General features: G+C 42.8%; 1 protein-coding gene across 4 annotated transcripts in view; it reads left to right on the top strand.

Annotated features, from left to right (window-relative positions):
* Window positions 1-20,936, top strand: part of CEMIP2 (cell migration inducing hyaluronidase 2) — a 102,201-nt gene that overhangs the window by 23,188 nt on the left and 58,077 nt on the right. For 2 of the 4 annotated variants that reach the window (XM_044272905.1, XM_044272927.1), the window contains exons 2-4: window positions 9,539-9,895; window positions 17,724-17,864; window positions 18,563-19,124. In XM_044272905.1, coding sequence (XP_044128840.1) covers window positions 9,559-9,895; window positions 17,724-17,864; window positions 18,563-19,124 — 1,040 coding nt within the window. In that variant the 5' untranslated portion in view covers window positions 9,539-9,558. Of the gene's footprint in view, window positions 1-5,803; window positions 5,972-7,445; window positions 7,535-9,538; window positions 9,896-17,723; window positions 17,865-18,562; window positions 19,125-20,936 lie in introns of those variants that run through there. The other 2 variants (XM_044272912.1, XM_044272919.1) reach the window with 2 other exon arrangements.

Here is a 20,936-nt window from a genome sequence, read left to right as displayed (position 1 = left end):
AACTCACGGTGATTGTTAGAACAAGTCTCCCGTGGAGTCTACTCGGCCATAGTAATAGGTCATCTATCTTTAAAGAGAACCTGTGGCCTCTACTGACACGTCTGTGTGTGTGTGGTTTTTTTTTTTTTTTTTTTTTTTTTTTTTTTTTTTTTTTTGTAAACAAGATGGCTAAATGTTGCAGTAGTGCAGGCGGGAGATGAGGGCATGTAGCAGCATTTTCTTGAGGCCTCGTGCACATAACATATGTTTTGTACTTCACACACCTCAGATCCATAAAATAAGGACACTGGCTATGTGTATGCAACATCTTCTCGCTCCCTTTACTAAAGCTTCCTATTCTTGGATATAGCTGATGCATATCTGAATGTTTATGTACCTTTTAAAAGGTTCTCTATGACTTACCTATAGATGAACTATACTCAGGGTAGGTCATTAAAGGGAATCTCTCATCATGCCAAGAGCTGAGTTACTGACGCATTGTGACATTAGCGGTACATGAATCCTCTCCTGGGCCTGAGAGTCACGCACTTGAAGATTCTGCTACTCAAACTCCTGCTTTCTCTGCCCACCCGCTGATTGGCGGCTTTTTCATAAGGAGAAAATTAACGCAAACCCTGCCAGTCAGGTGAACTGGCATAGGGACAGCTTATGAATAACCATGACTCTTCTCATGAAGCTGTGACTCTTCCCCCATCACAGGTTGTGATTATTCAACAAGGTCTCGGCAACCATTTAATATTGGCTGATGAATGATGGCTGAAATCGGTGTCGCGACTTGACAGGGCTTGAGGTTGATGACTGGTTTCCTTAGGCTACTTTCACACTTGCGTTCGGGGTTCCGCTTGTGAGTTCCGTTTGAAGGCTCTCACAAGCAGCCCGAACGGATCCGTCCAGCCCTAATGCATTCTGAGTGGATGCGGATCTGCTCAGAATGCATCAGTCTGGCACCGTTTGGCCTCCGTTACGCTCAGCAGGTGGACACCCGAATGCAGCTTGCAGCGTTCGGGTGTCCACCTGGCCGTGCGGAGCCAAACTGATCCGCCCAGACTTACAATGTAACAATATGGTGCAATTTCAAATGGCTCCGTCCCCCCTTGACTTTCAATGTAAAATCAGGACGGATCCGTCTAACTACAAATTGGACTTAGACTTTTTTCTGAAATATAATGCAGACTGATCCGTTCTGAACGGATACCATAGTTTGCATTATAGGAGCGGATCCGTCTGTGCAGATTCCAGACGGATCCACTCCGAACGCAAGTGTGAAAGTAGCCTTAATTATCATATTGACAGGGGTCTAACTCCTGGGAGCATCACTGCAGTAACCATAATTATTTCAGAATGACCCACTGGACCCAGGAGGTCAAAAGATATAGTCCTAAGACTAATAATTCCTGTTTAAGGTCTATATTAAAACATAACTTTTATTTCGTATCAACGTACACAAAAGACAAAACAAAAAGACTCTGTTTCTTTAAAAATACATATGGAGGGATAATTGACAGGTGATGGTGTATGGGGACAGAGTGTCACATACTCCTATCAGAGTGGGGGATATAATGGTATCCTTCTATGAGTGGTGTATAGTAATCCTAAATGGTCACTGACTGATCCATAAAACTTGCCATCTGGCATTAAATCATAAACTCGTTGTCTACTGGTGTTATCTAACGCCAAACAGTTGAGACCATTTAGGCTCTCACTCACTCGGTGAGCAGGTCGATCTATATACTATTATACTAGTCACTATTTGAAGTTATGTCGCACGAAGTGAAAACTCAGCTCTGACAGAGCTTTTATGCAATCGGATCTGCGGATCCGTCTGTGTGAAAGTAGCCTACGATCACGGACGCGGATGCCAATCTTGTGTGCATCCGTGTTTTTTGACGGACCCATTGACTTAAATGGGTCCGTGAACCGTTCTCTGTCAAAAAAAATAGGACAGGTCCTATTTTTTTGAACGGACCGGAAACACTGATCACGGTTGCGGCTGCAAAGGGTCAAAGGGTCCGCGAAAAAAATACGGAAAACAGCACAGCGGCCACGGATGCCCACAACGGTCGTGTGCCTGAGGCCTAACTCGAACTAGAGTTTTGCTCGTTCATCAGGTGATCTGCTGCACCTTTTTTAGATGGGCAGATTGTTGGCAACGAACTTTCGCAGGAACATTCGTCCCCGATAATCTGCCCGACAATCGAGCCGTGTTAACCCACCAGAAGGCTCTGCATGCTGAAATCTCCCTCCTTATTTCCCCATCAGGAGACAATTTACTCCATATTAAGAAGATGATGTGTCATGCACGTTCCAAATATATTCACAGAAAAGCACACGTATGCTTGAAACCTCAAGTTCACATTGCAGAACTAGTTTAGCTGGTAATTGCACAGTAGTTTCTAATGAGTACACATCATTGCAATGGTGAAGGCATAGATTCGCCCTTAAAGGGGTTGTCCCATGGAAAAAATCTAGTTTTCAAACCAGCACCTGTATCTGAAAATTTAGCATAGCCAGTAAGTTATTCAATGTATAGCGCCACCTGCTGTTTGTGCTTTTTCTTATTTCTTTGTCTGGCTCACTGACAAGGCCGCACATGCTCAGTTTCATCGTTCAACTGCCTCCTGTGCTGTGATGGGGAGAGATACACCTCCTGAGCTCCAGCAGTAAAGACACACCTCCTGAGCTCCAGCAGTAAAGACACACCTCCTGAGCTCCAGCAGTAAAGACACACCTCCTGAGCTCCAGCAGTAAAGACACACCTCCTGAGCTGTTATAGGGAGAGAGCTCCAGCAGTAAAGACACACCTCCTGAGCTCCAGCAGTAAAGACACACCTCCTGAGCTCCAGCAGTAAAGACACACCTCCTGAGCTCCAGCAGTAAAGACACACCTCCTGAGCTGTGATGGAGAGAGCTCCAGCAGTAAAGACATACCTCCTGAGCTGTGATAGGGAGAGAGCTCCAGCAGTAAAGACACACCTCCTGAGCTCCAGCAGTAAAGACACACCTCCTGAGCTGTTATAGGGAGAGAGCTCCAGCAGTAAAGACACACCTCCTGAGCTCCAGCAGTAAAGACACACCTCCTGAGCTCCAGCAGTAAAGACACACCTCCTGAGCTGTTATAGGGAGAGAGCTCCAGCAGTAAAGACACACCTCCTGAGCTCCATTTCATTTTAAAGGGAACCTGTCATGTTTCATGCTGCCCAAATCACAGGTGGTGTGAAATTCCCACAGGCCTCCCACATTACAAAAAATGTATTACTCTGAAATTCTGTAAGGCGAGTGAAAACCTGTCACTATAAAGAGCATGGGAAGTGTCTGCTGGATGGCTTCCCTCTGACTTCTTGCTCGGTTTGAATGACCGCCCTCTCCCTATATCCAAATAGTGGTGAGCATGCCTTTAAATGATACTTTTACATAGGCTGATGCAGGGCTATGACTAGCACCGATCAATACATTTTAATTGGCACTGGTTTAGAGAGGGATGAATGATGATTACTGTGATTGTTTGTCCCCGATTTCCCTTTACGGTACATCTCCGGGGGATGTGATGTTGACCAGTGACCATTCTTATGCATGTAAAATTTCTGATTTGCCAATAGCTCAGCGGTTGCTCGTTTTGTAGATGGGCCAGTGATCATTCATTCCCGATTTATTGGTCTATTATGTGAAACCTGCTCTATGACAATACCTGGCTTTGATCAGAAAGGGGCACGAACTTGCATTAACTCTTTGTAATAATGAAAGGAGCTAAAATAAAAAAAATATATCCACACTACTGACCAATCCAGCAGTAGAGTTGATGTTGATTTGCAGTGGCACGTACTAAAGGGAGTATTTATGAAAAAACAATATGAGCTCAAACATAAGTTTTATAGCGATAACACTTGGCACCAAAATGGTTTGCTCTGTGACATACTCGACATCTGTAAAAGCATGGCAGTCATATTCGTAATGTGTCGATGACTCCGCTCTTGGCACAATGGTGTTGCCCTTTGTGACGCTGTATATTGCATATTATGGCTAATCTGGGAGTGGGCTTGGTAGATTTCTACAATGGGAGGGAAGTGCTAATCCTGGATGGTCTCCATCGCCCAATTATTCTGTCATGGTTTATCGTTGCCAATCCTAGCTTGGCATTACAACTCGCTGGATGCTTTAGAATTTGTAGTAAATTCTAGGGCAAGGGTCAGCAACGTCCAGCACTCCAGTTGTTGTGAAACCACAACTCTCAGCATGCTCCATTCGCAGATGTGCATGCTGGGGGTTGTAGTTTCACCACAGCTGGCGTACCAAACCTTGCGGATTCCCTCTTCCCTTCATCTGTTTTAGTTACTGGTTGTATTTTATTAATTCTTTTTTCTGAACATGGGTTTTGGGGGCGGCCATCTTGCCTGATCTGTTCTTAACAGCATTTAGAGAGCTGCTTTATAGCAGCCACTGTGGGCCAGGCCGCTCTCACTCCACCTTGTTTGGTATCTCCTTTATATATTTAGTAATTCTGTGCTCACACTGTTCTAAAAACACAAGTTGCCCCTGCCAAGGTGGAATCTGATTGGTGGCTATGGACAACTAAGCCAGTTCTACTTTACACCAGTTTGATAAATCTCCCCCTATATTTTTTGTATCGACAGACATGGAAATTTAAAAAAAACATCAACAAAAATTCTTTATTGGGGTTCTGCACTTTGTTTAAACAATCTATCCTCTGGATAGATCAGCATCTGATCGGTGGGGGTCAGACACTTGGGACCCCTGCCGATCAGCTGTTTGAGAAGGCAGCGGTGCTGGCAGTAGTGCCTTGGCCTTCTCACCGTTTACCACAGGCCTAGTGACGTCACAACTAGTATCAATGGCCTGGGCGGGGCTAAGCTCTGTTCACTTGAATGGAGCTTGGCCCCGCACAGGCCAGTGATGCTAGTCGTGACGTCACTCTGCCTGCGGTAAAGAGCGAGAAGGCCGCGGCACTACTGCCAGCACCACTGCCTTCTCAAACAGCTGATCGGCAGGGGTCCCAGGTGTCTGACCCCCACCGATCAGATGCTGATCTATCCAGAGGATAGATCATCAGTTTAAAAAAAACTGCAGAACCCCTTTAAACAGTAGGCAATTTTATGATGACCCATTCCCTTTAAAAAAAATTTAATACTTGCAGAGACTGATGTACGCTTCTTTAATGACTAATGTAGAGTAAATAAGTGAAGCCATCGATGGATCTTGTATTGGTATTTGGCCCTTTGGAAGAAAATGTTTTGCTTCTTATTGAATTAACTTCAAGTTATCTGTGCCCTCCTGGGCATGGTGCCATGGTGTAGCAAGAGGAGCATAATACAGAGGATGGATGTTTCGGAGGTTATTTAGCAGCAGCCTTCATATGTTCAGAATCTGTCCATGAATGGTACGTTTCCTTCAGGTTCTTCATTGAAGATGACCTGTAACTAGATCAGCTTGGTTGAACAGTGTGGTTAATAAAACTAGTGTTTGAGAATCGCCATCCAGAGTAAGATTTCTTCTCTGGCGTTCTTTCTAGCTTACATGTTGGATAGAGGTTTAAGTAATGTGTTTTGCCAATAAATGGTGTTGAGCTTCCCTCCAAATCGTACAAAGCTCAATCTGAAAGTGCGTAGTGTTAGTCATTTTGTAAGCGGTGTTTAGGACATGAGGTTTCTTCACACTGTGTTGGTTGTGACATGTTGCAGCTTGTTTTCTACCTCGGCAAGCTAGAATTACAAGAAAGGACCACAGTGATTCACACGACTATATCTGGCCTGAGCTCTCAGATCTCCAGACCCTTCTGTTAATGTCACTCCCCCTCCACTGGATAGACAGGGCTAGGTGAGATGTCTAGCACTATCTTCTCGTGCCTGCACAATGACTCAGTGTATTGGGGCTCGTGCAGTGGATCTGCTCATGCTTCCCAAGCGGCACTGATTCAAAGGCACAAGTGTGAGAAGACCGGCCTACACAATAGAATAAGGTAAGAATTGAGCTCTGATAAGTGTTTATGAGCTGTCAGGAGCTCAGAGATGGGGGCTACAGACTGAGTAGTCAGAGCTGCTGTTGATTTAGGCTAGTATCACATCTCGTACCGGATATTGCAGAACGGATGCGGACCCATTCCACGAACGTGTGAATGAACCTTTACCCTGGGTTCACACCTGAGCGTTTCTGAGACGCGTGTTGTACGTGCGTATTTGTTGCGCGTTTTTATGCGTGTTTTTTGCAATAGTAAACGCGCGTTTGTGTGATTGACTGCAGTGTTGTCCAATGAGCAAATATCCCTGTCTATATGAAGTTTGGCCAATCATAGGGCATTGTAGGTGTGAAATTCCAGCATTTAGGCCTTTTCCAGCATGTTGCTAAATCCAAAACGCACGTTCGAACGCACGTTTTCAGTGTCAGAAACGTGCAAAATACAAGCGTTCCCGTTGAAGTCTATGGGCCAAAACGCGCGACAAACTGCCAAAAAAAAGCTCAAGAACTTGTTTTTGCGTCGGGCGTTTTTCAGCGCGTTCGAACGCGATGTAAAACGCGAAAATGTGAACCAGTCCCATAGGGAAGCATTGGTTTGCATCGGTTATGCGTTTTGCAGCGCGTTCGAACGCGCTGTAAAACGCGCAAGTGTGAACTTAGGGTTAGGCTAGGTTCACACCTGAGCGTTTTACAGCGCGTTCCTATGCGCTGTAAAACGCACAACAGGCAAGAACCAATGATTCCCTATGGGAATGGTTCTCACCTGGGCGTTTTACAGCACGTACGATCGCGCTGTAAAACGCCCGACGCTCAAACAAGTGCTTGAGCTTTTTTTTGGGCGTTTTGTCGCGCGTTCCCGCACATAGAAATTCGGGAACACGCGACAATGTGTGAACGCCAGTCTCTGTATGCGCGATTGTAAACGCCCGTACAATCGCGCATACAGAGCGCTTGTTTCAGAACGCTCAGGTCTGAACCCAGACTAAGAGTACATGCACATGTTCAGGATTCATGGGCGGAGAAGCCGTACTGAAATCCGCAGGTGTTTGCAGGCAAATCCGCGCGGTCAATCCACATCAATTGGTGTGGAATTTACAAAGTGAATGAAGAAAATCCGGTGAGGAAAAATAAAATTAAAATTGACATGCTGTGGATTTTAAAATCCGTGTGGGGGAAAAAAAATATCTGCATCGTGTACATTGAGAATTTCAAATTCTAATAGAATACAAGACCTACGGTGCGGGTCTTCCGCACTTAAATCCATGCAGATAATCCGCACGCAATTCTGATCGTGTGCATTTAGCCTTAGTGTCAACAGAAGGCAATAGTGCAAAAAGACAGAAGCTGACCGCTGTACAGAGAGAACTGCTGAACACCAAGAGAAGAAACGGGCTTCCAGTGGGACGCAGATTTCTTCTATTCCTCTGTAGAGATGTTTGTGCAATCCTTCATGTAGTAATCTATCTTCCTCTATGAAGTTTCAGCAGGAAATGTGGATAGAACCCTTACCGGCCGTGTTTCCTCTTCATCGGTAAATAGGAATCGAGGGCAGGAATAACTTCCCCAGGTTGGTGGAGGGTTGGACATGGTTTGCTTGTATGGAAATCTGAAACACCTTTTTTATTGTTAGGATGAGAAGTACATTTCATGTGTAAATGATTAACCAGTGTCTCCCCATGTGGATACCAGTCCTGCTTCTCTTGTCAGATTCATCCTCCAGCCGGAGGTCCATGCAGGTCCATACAGCCTAAGTTTACACCAAGCAGAGAGATTTGATGAATACATACATGTCGGTGCTGAAAGGAATTTGCTCTACACATAATGTTGGCATAGGTCTGCCTGTACATGTTGTACCATTTGGTTTACTGCATGCCTGTCCTAGCCCTGTAATCATCCCTCGTTGTATTGGTAACATGGCTGTGTTATGTCAAAAACGCCATGTAAAGCAGCTATATCTGCTGACTTGTTTCTTGAAGATTGCTTCAGAGTATTCGCAAGGCATAGAAAAATGAACGCCCTTTTGCAATATGGAATGCTTTAAAACAGTCTTCACATCTACATAAAAAAAATAGTGAAAACCGTTGCCTACGTCAGAGTACATTGCAGGGTTTAACAAGGACCTGTGGGCCCCATAACAAAACTTAGGCTGGTTCACACACCATCATGACCACTTTTGGTAGCATGAATATGGGAAAACAGTGCATATAGCAATGAATGATGGATAATGGCGGTTTGTCACAGTATCATGTGTCAAAATATATTGTCCCTGTGTGACTTGTGACCCCTATTACATAAGATGCTATATGTGTATCATCCCCCACCCCCTCCCCCATGACTGTGCATCATCCACAGATCACCATTGGTTCAAAATATTTTTTCTACTTGGAGTGCTGCCCTGAATTATCGTTATATATATTAATCTGCTCAGCTCCTCCTGCTGTGCGTACACCTGCAGTGTGTACTATTTTTTGGGTGACAAATCTTTTTTAAATAATTCTGATTATATGACATTTATTTTACTTTGAAAAGCTAAATACAAAATTCTTGTGCTTCCCTATTACCAGTGAGAAGTGCATTTCAGCACATCTAAATTGGCTGATCATCCTCCATATTGGCAGATCACACAGCAATCTGACTATCCAGCCCTAGGGGGATCTTTCTGAGAAGACCCAGAACTGTGCATATTCCTCCAGTAGACATGCTGCACATTATGCCAATCCAAGTGTGCATTGTGTATGGCAATTCATGGGAGATGATGTGTCCACCATAAGCAAAATAGCTGAAAGTGACCCAGCATTTTCTCAGGGAATCTGTACATCAGGGTATATTAGTGAGTGCACTTGCCACCAAGGCCATTGGGTGTACTCCTGTGGTAGCAGAGCCAACCTCGTTGTAAATGGTTGAGCAGAGGTCTGAAACGGTGCTTGGCCAAATCTCAATAAACGGGCCTTGTAGAATGGAGGAATGTTATCTCAGCCATGTATGGTCTGTGCTGGAGAAGAGGGGGACTTGCACTAATATATATATATATATATATATATATATATATATATATATATATATATATATATATATATATAATATAATATATAAATAATTATAATTATTATTTTTTTCTCTTGACCTGACAAGATGGCATGTTTTATGTCTAGAGAAGGTTTCAACTTCAACATAGACAGGGATTTTTTTTTTTTATCATAAAGGCATTGAGACTATGGAACTTTCAAGTTCAAGAAGGCCCTAAATGCCCTAATATGGGGTAATTGGCGACCACCTTCCTCATAAACTACTTGGTAGAATTATTGGTTGGACTTGATGGGCCTGTCATTTTTCAGCCTGGTCAAACAAATCTACAGCACCTGTAGAAACATATAACTGCTGTCCGTTTTCAAGGCCACGCGGCAGAGTTCTGGAAGCTCCTATGCTTAGGTAGAAAACCGTAATTAAAAAATAGTACAAACCACAATGTTTTTGTATGCATTTTCAGTGTTCTGTAGATTTGTCCTGATGTTGGTGGGATCTACGGAGTATGCATGATCCTGTGTTGATCAGTCTCTTCTTTTTATTTCAGGAAAGCTTCACATCCCAATCATGCAGTCGCCTGACTACAGGGGAGGATCACGTCTCTTCCTCCAGCCTCAGCCACAGAATGTCAGCAATATGCGATCACCAGGCTACGTACCTGGCAGAATTGTCCCATTACGTCCTCCACCTCCTCCAAAGAGTCAAGCAACAGCCAAATTTAATTCCTCTGGGCAGGAAGCGCATACAACATTTGGGTTTTCAGGAGATGGACAAAGCAATCACGCACAAGTTAGTCGCAAGAGAAGACACAAAAACACACTAATATGCTTTGCAATTTCCAGTCTGACTCTTTTCATCACGCTTGCCATTGTTTTAGGAATATCTTCTAAATATGCCCCTGATGGTAAGTGTGATAACTCATTCACATCCTCCGCATATCAAGAAAGCAGTTCAGATTTACAAAAGAAAGCTGACCGTGTTTGCACAATAAAAATGGGGATGTGACATCTGGAAATAACGTCATGGTTTTTATAAAAAAAATTTGGTGGGTTTTGTTAGAATTTTCATACCCCTAGCTATATTTATAACAAACATTTCTAAAATCCTGCAATTTTTTGCAAGCTTGTCACTAGGCCTAAAATGGACCATAGACACAATGGACAGGAGGGGACCTCACTGATTCCAGTTTGATCTGTTATGTTTGAATGCTTGTATGGGTCAAGGTGGCGCTCCTGTTCTGATGTGGAAATGGTGCACTGATCGTTATGACTCGCCCAATCATCAACCGTTAAAACGTATCTACTTCGAATGATCGGCACTCTGCATCTGGGATCACTCTGGATATACACTTTATTTATATATAAAAACTTCCCTTTTATGTGCAATAAAAATGGTGAAACAATACTGTAAATAAAATGGTCAAAAGTCTCTCTTGCCAGTGAAAAATCGCCACCATGGGAAAGTTCAGATGTGGAGTGAATGTGTCACGCCCCACAGAAATCAATTGGGACAAGACCTGTCGGCGGTATACCACTGCTGAGTGAGCGCCATCAATCAAGGGTGTATTATACAATATACAGAATAAGCACCCGATACAATATCCTAAAGAGACCAATAAAATAAGAATGTGGAGTGCTTCAGCAGCACAATTGGATAGCGTGATGTATCCAGGTTTATCCCGGGATAGTGAGTCTATGGACGAAATTGATTCATTTTGATTTGCATGCTTCATGTGCACATTTGTAAAAGTCTCTTGTTATTCATCCAAATTTGTATGTCTCTAATAGCCGGATCTCTATTTTTTTTATTTTTATTTTTTTCTATAGCCCAATATTGGTTAGTGAACCAGTTAGTGTACCACACAGTTGCACGATATGTTGGTTTATTACTCACTGTTGAGGAGCGGACCTGGGTATCGGTTGTAATGTCCCACATGTTGCGGAGCACTGTTAGGAAGCTGGGCCGAGTGTTTGTTGTGGCGTTCCACCTGTTACAAGGCACCTGTATGTCTTACCTCCATGTCTCCTAAGTAGTGAGTGTCATGCCCTTGTGCTTTCGGGTGGTGCAGAGAATCTGGTTGGCGTCCCACGTGTTCAGTGGATTGGAGTCCAACAGAAGGTCTGGTCGGCGTCCCACGTCTCGGATGGTTTGGTAGGGTTGTATTCTTTCCTTCTGTTATTCAAATAGTAACATAAGGATCCTGGAGTGCTTCTTCAGCCTTCACTGAAGGAGCACATTTAAAGCTCACTATCCCGGGATAAACCTGGATACATCACGGTATCCAATTGTGCTGCTGAAGCACTTCACATTCTTATTTTGTTGGTCTCTTTAGGATATTGTATCAGGTGCTTATTCTGTATATTGTATAATACACCGTTGATTGATGGCGCTCACTCAGCAGTGGTATACCGCCGACGGGTCTTGTCACAATTGATTTATGTGGAGTGTGACGCATTCACTCCACATCTGTGAACTTTTCCATGGCGGCGATTTTTCACTGCTAGGAGAGACTTTTGACCATTTTATTTACAGAATTATTTCACTATTTTTATTGCACATAAAGGGGAAGTTTTTATTTATAAAGTGTATATTCAGAGTGCCGATCTGTTATGTGCCTATAATGTAGTGGTGTGAGGAAGTTCTACTATTCTTGAGCTGCTGCTGATCTTCCCATTACTGTGCCCATGGAGAAGGCCATCAGTCATCGGTGGGTGGGCAGAGTAGGATAACAGCTCATCACTGGGAGGACTCTTCCCTACAATGCAATACCAGCTTTGCCGCTAATAAAGTTAATTTCTCAGAATGAACATTATAGGCACATATAACGGAGACGCTACAATCGCATGCTTGTCACTATTTGTAGTGACAGATTCCCTTTTAAGAGCTACAGAATTTTTGGTATCTGTATTAGTTGTTTGATAACTACTCTACTGTGTATTATGTCTCGCATCAGAAACCACAATGACTTTTTATGGTCAATCAGTAGTTGGTTTGAAGTTCTGTGATTAGACTTGAAGGTCCTGACTTGTTTCATTATAAATATATGTGTGTTTGATTAAAGTGGTTAAGGATATTTATGGCCTATCAAAAGGACAGACCACCAATATCAGATCAGTGAGGGTCCAACCTTGGGCAGCCCCGCTTATCAGCCACTCGAAAGTGTACCATGGCAGCGCCACTGTCTTTGTTTACCTTGTTCTGTCTGCAGCAGTGCAGGGTATTTCAGCTTTGACAAAGCTCCAATATCCTACACCACTTAAGTAGATGGCACGCAGGCCATGTCAACAGTGCCATCTTCAAGCAGCTGATCAGGGTGCCACAATCTGGTTTTATCTATCAGCCCACCACCGATCTGGTATTGAAGGCTTGTCTTGAGGAAAGGCAGTGCATATCCTAAACCTGGAAAACCCCTTTAATTTTTAACACTAAACCCGGACACCAGGTGTAACTTTTTTTTGCATGTCCTGGTTCTACCACTTATTATGGTTTAGGATAACAATGGGGAGGAGAACATAAACCGACTGCTCTTCTCTTGTCCCAACCCTACTTTACAAATCTTGATTTATATCCCTGACTGATTGTACTCTTGTGCACAATTCTTTTTAATTTTTTTTATTTTTTTTGCAAAGGTACAGGGAATCTTTGAAAAGAACTACTAGCAATACTTGCCTCAGTATACTTTTGTTGTGTCCTGCATTGCAACAAGGAAAGAGTCAGCTCTGCTTACCTTGACTTGAAGACGACAATAGGATTGGATGGGTTAAAATCAAGTCATGGGTTAACAACTTGAATTCAGAGCCTGCCTGATAGACCCAATGGGGAAAACTAGGATCCAAAAGGGAGATTTATCAAAACTGATGTATTGCCCATAGCAACTAATCAGCTTCCACCTTTCATTTTTAAGACCTCCTTTGTAAAATGAAAGGCGGAATCTTATAGGTTGCTATGGGCAACTACGCCAGTTTTTCTTTACGCCAGTTTTTTGGAGATAACCAAGGATGTGTCACATTTTAACTGGGCACTTAAAGTGGTTGTGCAAGAATGGGGGCAGGGGTACTGACAGACCATAGCATTCTGCCAGACCTGCAAGGGAAAGATGACTTACCTGTTCCCGGTGCTGGTAAGTTGTCTTCCTGCCCCTTCTGCTGGGCCAGCAAAGGGTTCTCCTATATGTGCACTACCCCTTTCATTTGTCAATGCCAATAACCATACAACTCTTGTCCCCGATAATTTTCCCATACAAAATATGCTGCTGATCACCTGTTTAATAAGCAACCTACTCATTTGTTCAGTGATCCGTAGTTTGCAGTTCAAAAAGTGAAATCTGTGGTAAATCCACAGAGGTTCTACACTGACATTTGCAACAAATTTTTCCTGCAGATGTAACCTGTCAGTCATTGACAGGCGGACTATATTCCCCTCGGGTACATGCTACTGGCATTAAAGAACCACTGCCATTCCCCCTGACTTGTCTTTCAAATAGATATTTGAGGGAATCTTTCACCAGTTTTATAGGTCTCTCTAGCAAAATGCTGGATCACTTTCATGGATCTAGACCTTTTTCTAAAATCTTGTATTGAACAGCTCCAGCCCATGCCAATGAGTCCCCATATTGATAAGCTCCTGGCATTCCCTGCCCACCTGCTGCTGATACTTTTGATATTTTTTTTTTCCCCATATGTAAGTCAGAGGCAGGTCGACGTGGAGAGCCTTAAGCTCATGAATATGAGGACTCATTGGCATTCGCTGGAGAAGTGGTTAGGATTTAAAAGTAAGGGCAGCAGAAAACTGGTGCCATTGCCTTTTTAAACCTCTTTTTTACTAATAAAGTAACATTTTTAGATGTGTAGTTTATACAGAAATTGGCATGTTCAGTTTCTGCATCATGTGACTTAGAGAGGACTAACCAGTCTGTCCTTCTACTTGTGTGTTCCCCTGGAAGTCAGTTTCTCTCCTTCCTGTGGAGATGGAAACTACAAGCAGAGCCTAGAGGAAGATCGTCATTTGCTATGTCTCCGCCCCTCAGCAGGTCTTCAGTCTTCCCACTATGGACCCCCACCTCCTCATTGGTTTCCCCACACTGTACAGTAGCCTTGCACAACACAATATTATACTGATAGAAAAAAAATTGCTGTTCTGTAAATGTCCAAGCGAAATCTGTATTATAAAGGTATACAGACAAACACCAGCATAGAGTGCTTAGAATCACTTATCTGAAAGGACCTTTTGACAAGTGACCAGATCAAGTCACATGGGGTTATGCTTTTCAGAAAAATGAAACAACAAGCAAATGCATGGATCTGGTAGCTGTCCTTTTTAATATTAGGAAATTAAAGGTAATAATTTAAAACAACTGTGGTGAAGTATGAGAACTGAGGTCACATGACCAAGTGACAGAATAAGGTCCTGTCAGGACGATTAGAATACAGACTGTCAGGAGGGGTGGAAAAAACATTATAGAGGAAATGCTCACTCTCCTTTACACTCTCCCCCTTAGGACAGCAATATTCTGGGGCTTGTAGGCTAGACTGGAGCACCATGGAAAGGAATTTTAACACAGCAGCAGCCATTTTTAATGAATATAGTAGAGAAAAGGAAGATAAAGATAGACCAGCACATGAAAAGCAGAAATTAGACTTGTAGGGATGAAGCAACATTAAGAACTGTGTTTCGCATACTTGTAGGAAGATATTTATATAGTAAATTCTCGGTAAGTCTGTGTCACTGTTATGCTGCTTTTTTTTTTTTTAGTAAAGACACATAAAAGATGGGACTGTTTCCCTTTTAACACGTTGTGTCAAGTTTAAGATTGCTACATCTGTATGTACTGGAACCCCTATTCAACATATTTAGTCATTTGAAAAAACTTGTTCACACATGCTGGGTTTTTTTTCACTGTCGATATTTTTACAGGATCTTTTTACAGTCATTTTCCACTACAGGATATTGCCTATTATGTAGTCTAACAAGAATACTAATGCCTTTTTGGCAACTTTTCCTATGTCATACAACAGATTCACAATAATCTCATAAAAGTCACATGTACAGTGCCTTGAAGTATTTGTAACTCTTGAACGTTTCCTTCACATTATACCCACAAGCTTTAATGTATTTTATTGGGATTTTATGTGATAGACCAACCCAAAGTAGCAAGTTGTGTGAAGAAAATGATAAATGGTTTTCAAATTTTTTAATAAATAAAAATCAGAAAAGTGTGGCGTGCATTTGTATTGAAGCCCCTGTACTCTGATACCGCTAAATGAAATCCAGTGTCACCATCTGCCTTTAGCAGTCACCTAATTAATAAAGACCACCTGTGTGTAATTTTTATTCTCAGTATAACTACAGCTGTTCTATGAAGTTCTCACAGGTTTGTTGGTGAACATTTGTGATCAAAAAGCATCATGAAAACCAAGGAACACACCAGACAGGTCAGGGATAAAATTCTGGAGAAGTGTAGGCAGGGTTAGATTATAAAATATATATAGCCCAAGCTCTAAACATCTCATGGAGCACTGTTCTATCCATGATCTGAAAATGGAAGAAGTATGACTCCACTTTAAACCTACCAACACATGGTCAGCCACTTAAACTGACAGCCCAGACAAGGAGAGCACTAATTCGAGAAGCAGCCAGGAGGCCTATGGTCACTCTGGAGGAGCAGCAGAGATCCAAAGCTCAGATGGGAGAATCTGTCCACAGGACAACTATTAGTTGTGTACTCCACAGAGCTGGCCTTTATGGAAGTGGCAAGAAAGCCATTTTTGAAAGTAAGCCATATGAAGTCCAGTTTGACACAAGCCATGTAGGGTACACGGCAAACATGTGTAAGAAGGTGCTCTGGTCAGATGAGACCAAAGTTGAACTTTTTGGCCTAAATGCAAAATGCTATGTGTGGTGGAAATTTAATACTGCACATCACCCTGAACACACCATCCCCACCGTGAAACGTGGTGGTGGCGGCGGCGGCAGGATGCTTTTCTTCATCAGGGACAAGGAAGCTGGTCAGAGTTGATGGGAAGATGGAGAGAGCTATATACAGGACAACCCTGGAGAAAAACCTGGTAGAGGCTGGAAAAGACTGGGTTCACCTTCCAGCAATCTGCCTGAGTTTGAGCTATTTTGCAAAGAATGTAAAAACATTTCAGCCTTTAGATGTAGTAGAGCTGGTAGAGACATACCCCAAAAGACTTGCAGCGAAAAATTGGTCCTACAAATTATTGACTCAGAGGGGCTGAATACAAATGTACGCCACACTTTTCAGATTTTTGTGTATTAAAAATTGTGAAAACCATGCATTCCTTTCTTTTCACTTCACACATACTTGCTAATTTTCGACTGTTAGATCGGCAGAGGTCCCACTGATTATAAAAATGAGGGGTATCCAAAGTGAACAAGGCAACAGATTGGGCATGTGCATTGCAACTCCATTCATCTGTATGGGACCTGTCAGAAATGCAGTAGTTGAGCGCTGTACTTTGCTGTCCCCAGCAGTCCCATAGAGATGCATAGAGTAACAGTGCGAATGCAAATTTATTTTTAGGGGACCCTGTAGTGGGGTCCAAGTAGTAGGACCTTCACTGATTTTACTAGGTAGGGGATAACTAGAATACCCCTATAATCAAATGTTATAACAAATGCAATAGCACTAATAGCCAATGTATTTGAGTTTTATAAGAGCACTTTATACATTAGTGATGCACACATTGCTTGGGGAGAACAATCATTTGTGCTGGCCTTCCTTGGTATACTGTCACTCTGTATTGGAGCCAGTATATGATAGTCAGCTGGCTTCACCAGCTTTACAAATTCCAAGGCATAACTGGAGTCAGACCTCCCAGGAGCAAGCCCAATATGATCAGAGCCTGTCACTTGGCCAGCTGATGTCCACATGGGTGTTGGAACAGTGCAGTGAAGTTTCTGTGTGTAGCACTTAGATTGGTCCAATCATATAAAAGGATTGTCAGCAGGATATTTCATATGAGACTGGGAACCTCTATATAATTAAAGCCACGCCAGAGGTGTGCTCTCTATGATTCATGCTCCCACACTCGCTCATGTTTCATTAGATCATCCAGATGGTTGCAATACACAGTTCATTTTTTTGCAAACCTCATGCTTTACAATTTAGAAGGATATCAGTTTGCAGAAGGGTAAGCTGACTACTAATGATTTCCATATTGGGCTTCTGTGTGTGCAAATCCACCCTTTCTGGCCCAGAATGGTGTGAAGTGCATCAGCCTCGCCTCTAATGTTTGACGGTTACTTCTGAGAATGGGCCACCACTACATAAAAGAATAGAAGTTGTTTAGGCTTCTTTCACACTGGCGTTAGGTTTGTCCGGCAGGAAACAGCAGCCCCGGCTCCATTCACTATAATGGGGACGGGCTGGAGATGCGGCTGCAGCAAGGCAAATATGCCAGAGGCGGCCGGACAGAAAATGCAGCACGCTGCGGTTTTTGCGTGGCCGCATCTCCAGCCCGCCCCCATTATAGTGAATGGGGCCGGGGCAGACTTCCGGCAGCACATATGTGCAAACGTTATTACGGATCCGATAGGCTGTTCTCCTGCCGGACAAGCCTAACGCGAGTGTGAAAGAAGCCTTAGCTTGCACTTAGGCAAAGGGAAATCTTTTGTTTTAACAGCTTTAGTAACTGGTACAGTTTGTAAGTTTATTCTCATTTTTATTCACCCCTTTTCTCTTTTTTTTTTTTTACTTTCTGATTGACCAGAAAATTGTCCAGATCAGAACTACTTTCTCAGTAACTGGAATCCTGGCCATGACCCAAATAGGAGAGTTGTCATCAGGAAAGGGGACCTTTTGCGTTTGCAGTCTGATGCCACAGTGCACTCTATAACCATAGAGGATGGAGGTGTGTACAGTATTACTATACGTGTTTGGAGTCGTCAGCTTTAAGCCTCATTCACATGCCAGTGTTTTGGTCAGTGATTTGGAGCTAAAACCAGTTGCGGCTATATACACAGAACAGGTGCAGATCTTTCCCTGATACCTTATGCCTGTGGAGGCTTCAATCCTGGTTTTGGCTCACAATCAATGATGGAAATCGTTGACCAAAACACTTATGAGTGAATGAGGCTTAATATTAGATGTGTATTGGCTAAACCTACCAAGTTTGGTGGGATCGGCTGACTAATGTGTATGGCAGCCTTCTGCCTCTTTCCTCTTCGGCCAATGTCGGGAGAGATGAGCATTGGTCATGTTGGATTTTATACATGTGATCCCTTTGTTCTTGGACAGATAAGGAGCAGTTAGAGGTGTCTGGCAGACGCTTTTTCCCCTCTCCACATTCATAGCATGTCTTGCCAGCCTGAGCCAAGCATGCATATGTAAGGGAGAATCGGGAAGGATTGTGTTGCCCAAACCGTTCTCATGTGTATGGCCTTATACAGCCAGACGTTATGAGATAATTTCTGATTTAAAGAGGTTGTCCAACAGTGGACAGTTGTTATCGATCTACTAGAATTGGGATTCCCAAGACCCTCGTTCCTCCTTATTGGACAATCTATTCTCAATATTATGCAGATATTTCAAATGTTCGTTGTTTTTCAGGTAAACTAGTCTTTGGTGACGATGCAAGCGGTTCAAAAAATATAACTCTTAGGACTCGTTTTATCCTAATAAAGGATGGTGGAGCGCTTCATATTGGAGCAGAGAAATGCAGCTACAAATCCAAAGCCAATATTATCCTATATGGTAGATCAGATGAAGAAGGCAGTGTGTCAATATTTGGGAAGAAGTTCATTGGTGTGTCACCTGGTGGAACACTGGAATTACACGGATCTGAAAAGCTGTCTTGGACCTTACTAACAAAATCTCTTGCGTCATCTGGACTTCCAGCAGGAGCATACAGCTTTGAACGTCTTTACTCTAGAGGTCTGAACGTGAGAGTTGTAGACCCAGAAACTGCTCAAGTATTGGCGTCTGAAAAATATGACACCTTCATTTCTGAAGTTGACAGCAAGAAGCTGCAGGATTTCCTCAATTCTCAACCACCGGGGCGTATTATTGCCATAGCAGTAGGTGACTCTGCGGAAAAAAAGTTGCTTCAGGAAACTCGCTTAACTATTCAGCGTCTTCTTGGTAGTAATCTTGTAAAAGGCTTGTCATATAGGTATTTGGACTTTACTGTCTATGCTGTCAAATTTAGCTTTATATCATGTAGTCAAGTGCATGTGGAATATTGTGTTTTTTATTCATTGCTTGGTGACAAACTTATTTAGATCTTCTAGCCTTTGTTTAGGGTCTGTCGTAAAATGAGGTTATCCCACGAAACCTATTTATCACCTATCCACAGGATAATTATAGTATATTAAGGGTAATTTTGGCGTCGGCACTGCTGCCTCTTTTTGGGGTGTACTTAGAATTGGAGTTCATGCGCTTCTCGTGCGATCCATAGGTGGTGCTCAGCAAAATAGACCAAGTTCATGTGTGATGTATAGAAGAAATACCTTTTCTGCTTGTTTATTCAAGTTTAAAACCTAGTTGCTGGTGCAGGCACTCACTCAGCTACAGGCGATGGCCATTTTGCGCGATCTGCGTTTCGTCTGGCCTCCCACGTGATGGTGTCAGCACCGTTACACAAATTGTTAAATGAAGACTGCTAAATCATTCTGCCTAGAGGCAGATTTATGATTAAATCTAGATATTTAAACATAGGAGGAGTAAAACATATAGTGAGACAGTTTCTCATGTAAAACACAGTTTTTGGTTTACGTTATATTCTGCCCATGTGGGAGATTTTATATAGGTAAAACCATAAGATGTTATATATGATTAAGAGAACATACAAAAATCAATTGACACAGGAATTAAATGAGAGGCACATAGAGGGGATGGTGACGTCCTCACATGTGCAGTAATAGAAATGGTGGGAGCACTAATAAATGGAGGAGATGGACATCGTGCATTACTTAAAAAAGAAGCCTCTTGGATAATTAAGACGAATGCAATGGGGCCTCTAGGCTTTAATGACAAGAATGATTTAGCAGTATTCATTTAACAATGTGTGTAACGGTGCTTTGTTTTTAAATATATGTTTGTGTATCGTTGTCATAGTAAAGACGTCAGACGTAGCATAAAGAGATGCGCGTGCTGACGTCATCACGTGGGAGGCCATACGAAGCGCGGATAGCACAAAATGGCCGTCGCCTGTAGCTTAGCGAGTGCCCGCACCAGCGACCATATTTTAAACTTGATAAACAAGCTGCAAAGGAATCTGGTGAGTGCCGCAAGTTTATTTCTTCTGTCCACAGGATAGGTAATTGTAGGCGGTCTGGCCATTCGGACCCCCATATATCCTGAGAACAACTGGACCCAGAATCCTTCTTATGAATGGAGCATTACTTGGCATGTTGGTCAGCCACCCTATTGCGCCTCTTTCACACGAGTGAGTGTTACGAGTATGTGCGATGCGTGAAGCAAATGCATAGCATCCGGACTGACCCATTCGTTTCAATGGGTCTGTATGTATGAGTCATTTTTCACGCATCATTTCTGCTATCAATTTGTAGCATGTTCTATGTTCTGCTTTTTTGACACAGCCCTGGCTTCATAGAAGTGAACGATGCTTGCGTGAAAAACGGAAGGCATTCAGATGCAAAGAAATGTAGTTTGGAATTCTTAATTTTTTTTTTTTTTTTTTTTTTTTTTTTTTACCACACGCGTAACATAAAGCATGAAAACTGAATGCAAACACAGACAAAACTGACTAAACTTGCGTGCAAAACCAACCATTTTTTTCTGAGCAGATCTAGACACAGTCCATATCATTGGTGTAAAAGATGCCTTAGGCCTCTTTCACACTTGCGTTGTCCGGATCCGTTGTGTACTCCATTTGCCGAAATTACACGCCAGATCCGGAAAAACGTCAGTGAACTGAAAGCATTTGAAGACTGATCCGTTCAGTGTTACTATGGCAGCCAGG

Source organism: Bufo gargarizans, chromosome 1 (genome assembly GCF_014858855.1).
Source record: "Bufo gargarizans isolate SCDJY-AF-19 chromosome 1, ASM1485885v1, whole genome shotgun sequence".
NCBI classification, from domain to species: Eukaryota; Metazoa; Chordata; class Amphibia; order Anura; family Bufonidae; genus Bufo; species Bufo gargarizans.
Note: the sequence above shows the minus strand (reverse complement) of the source record. Positions and strands in the feature narration are given on the sequence as shown.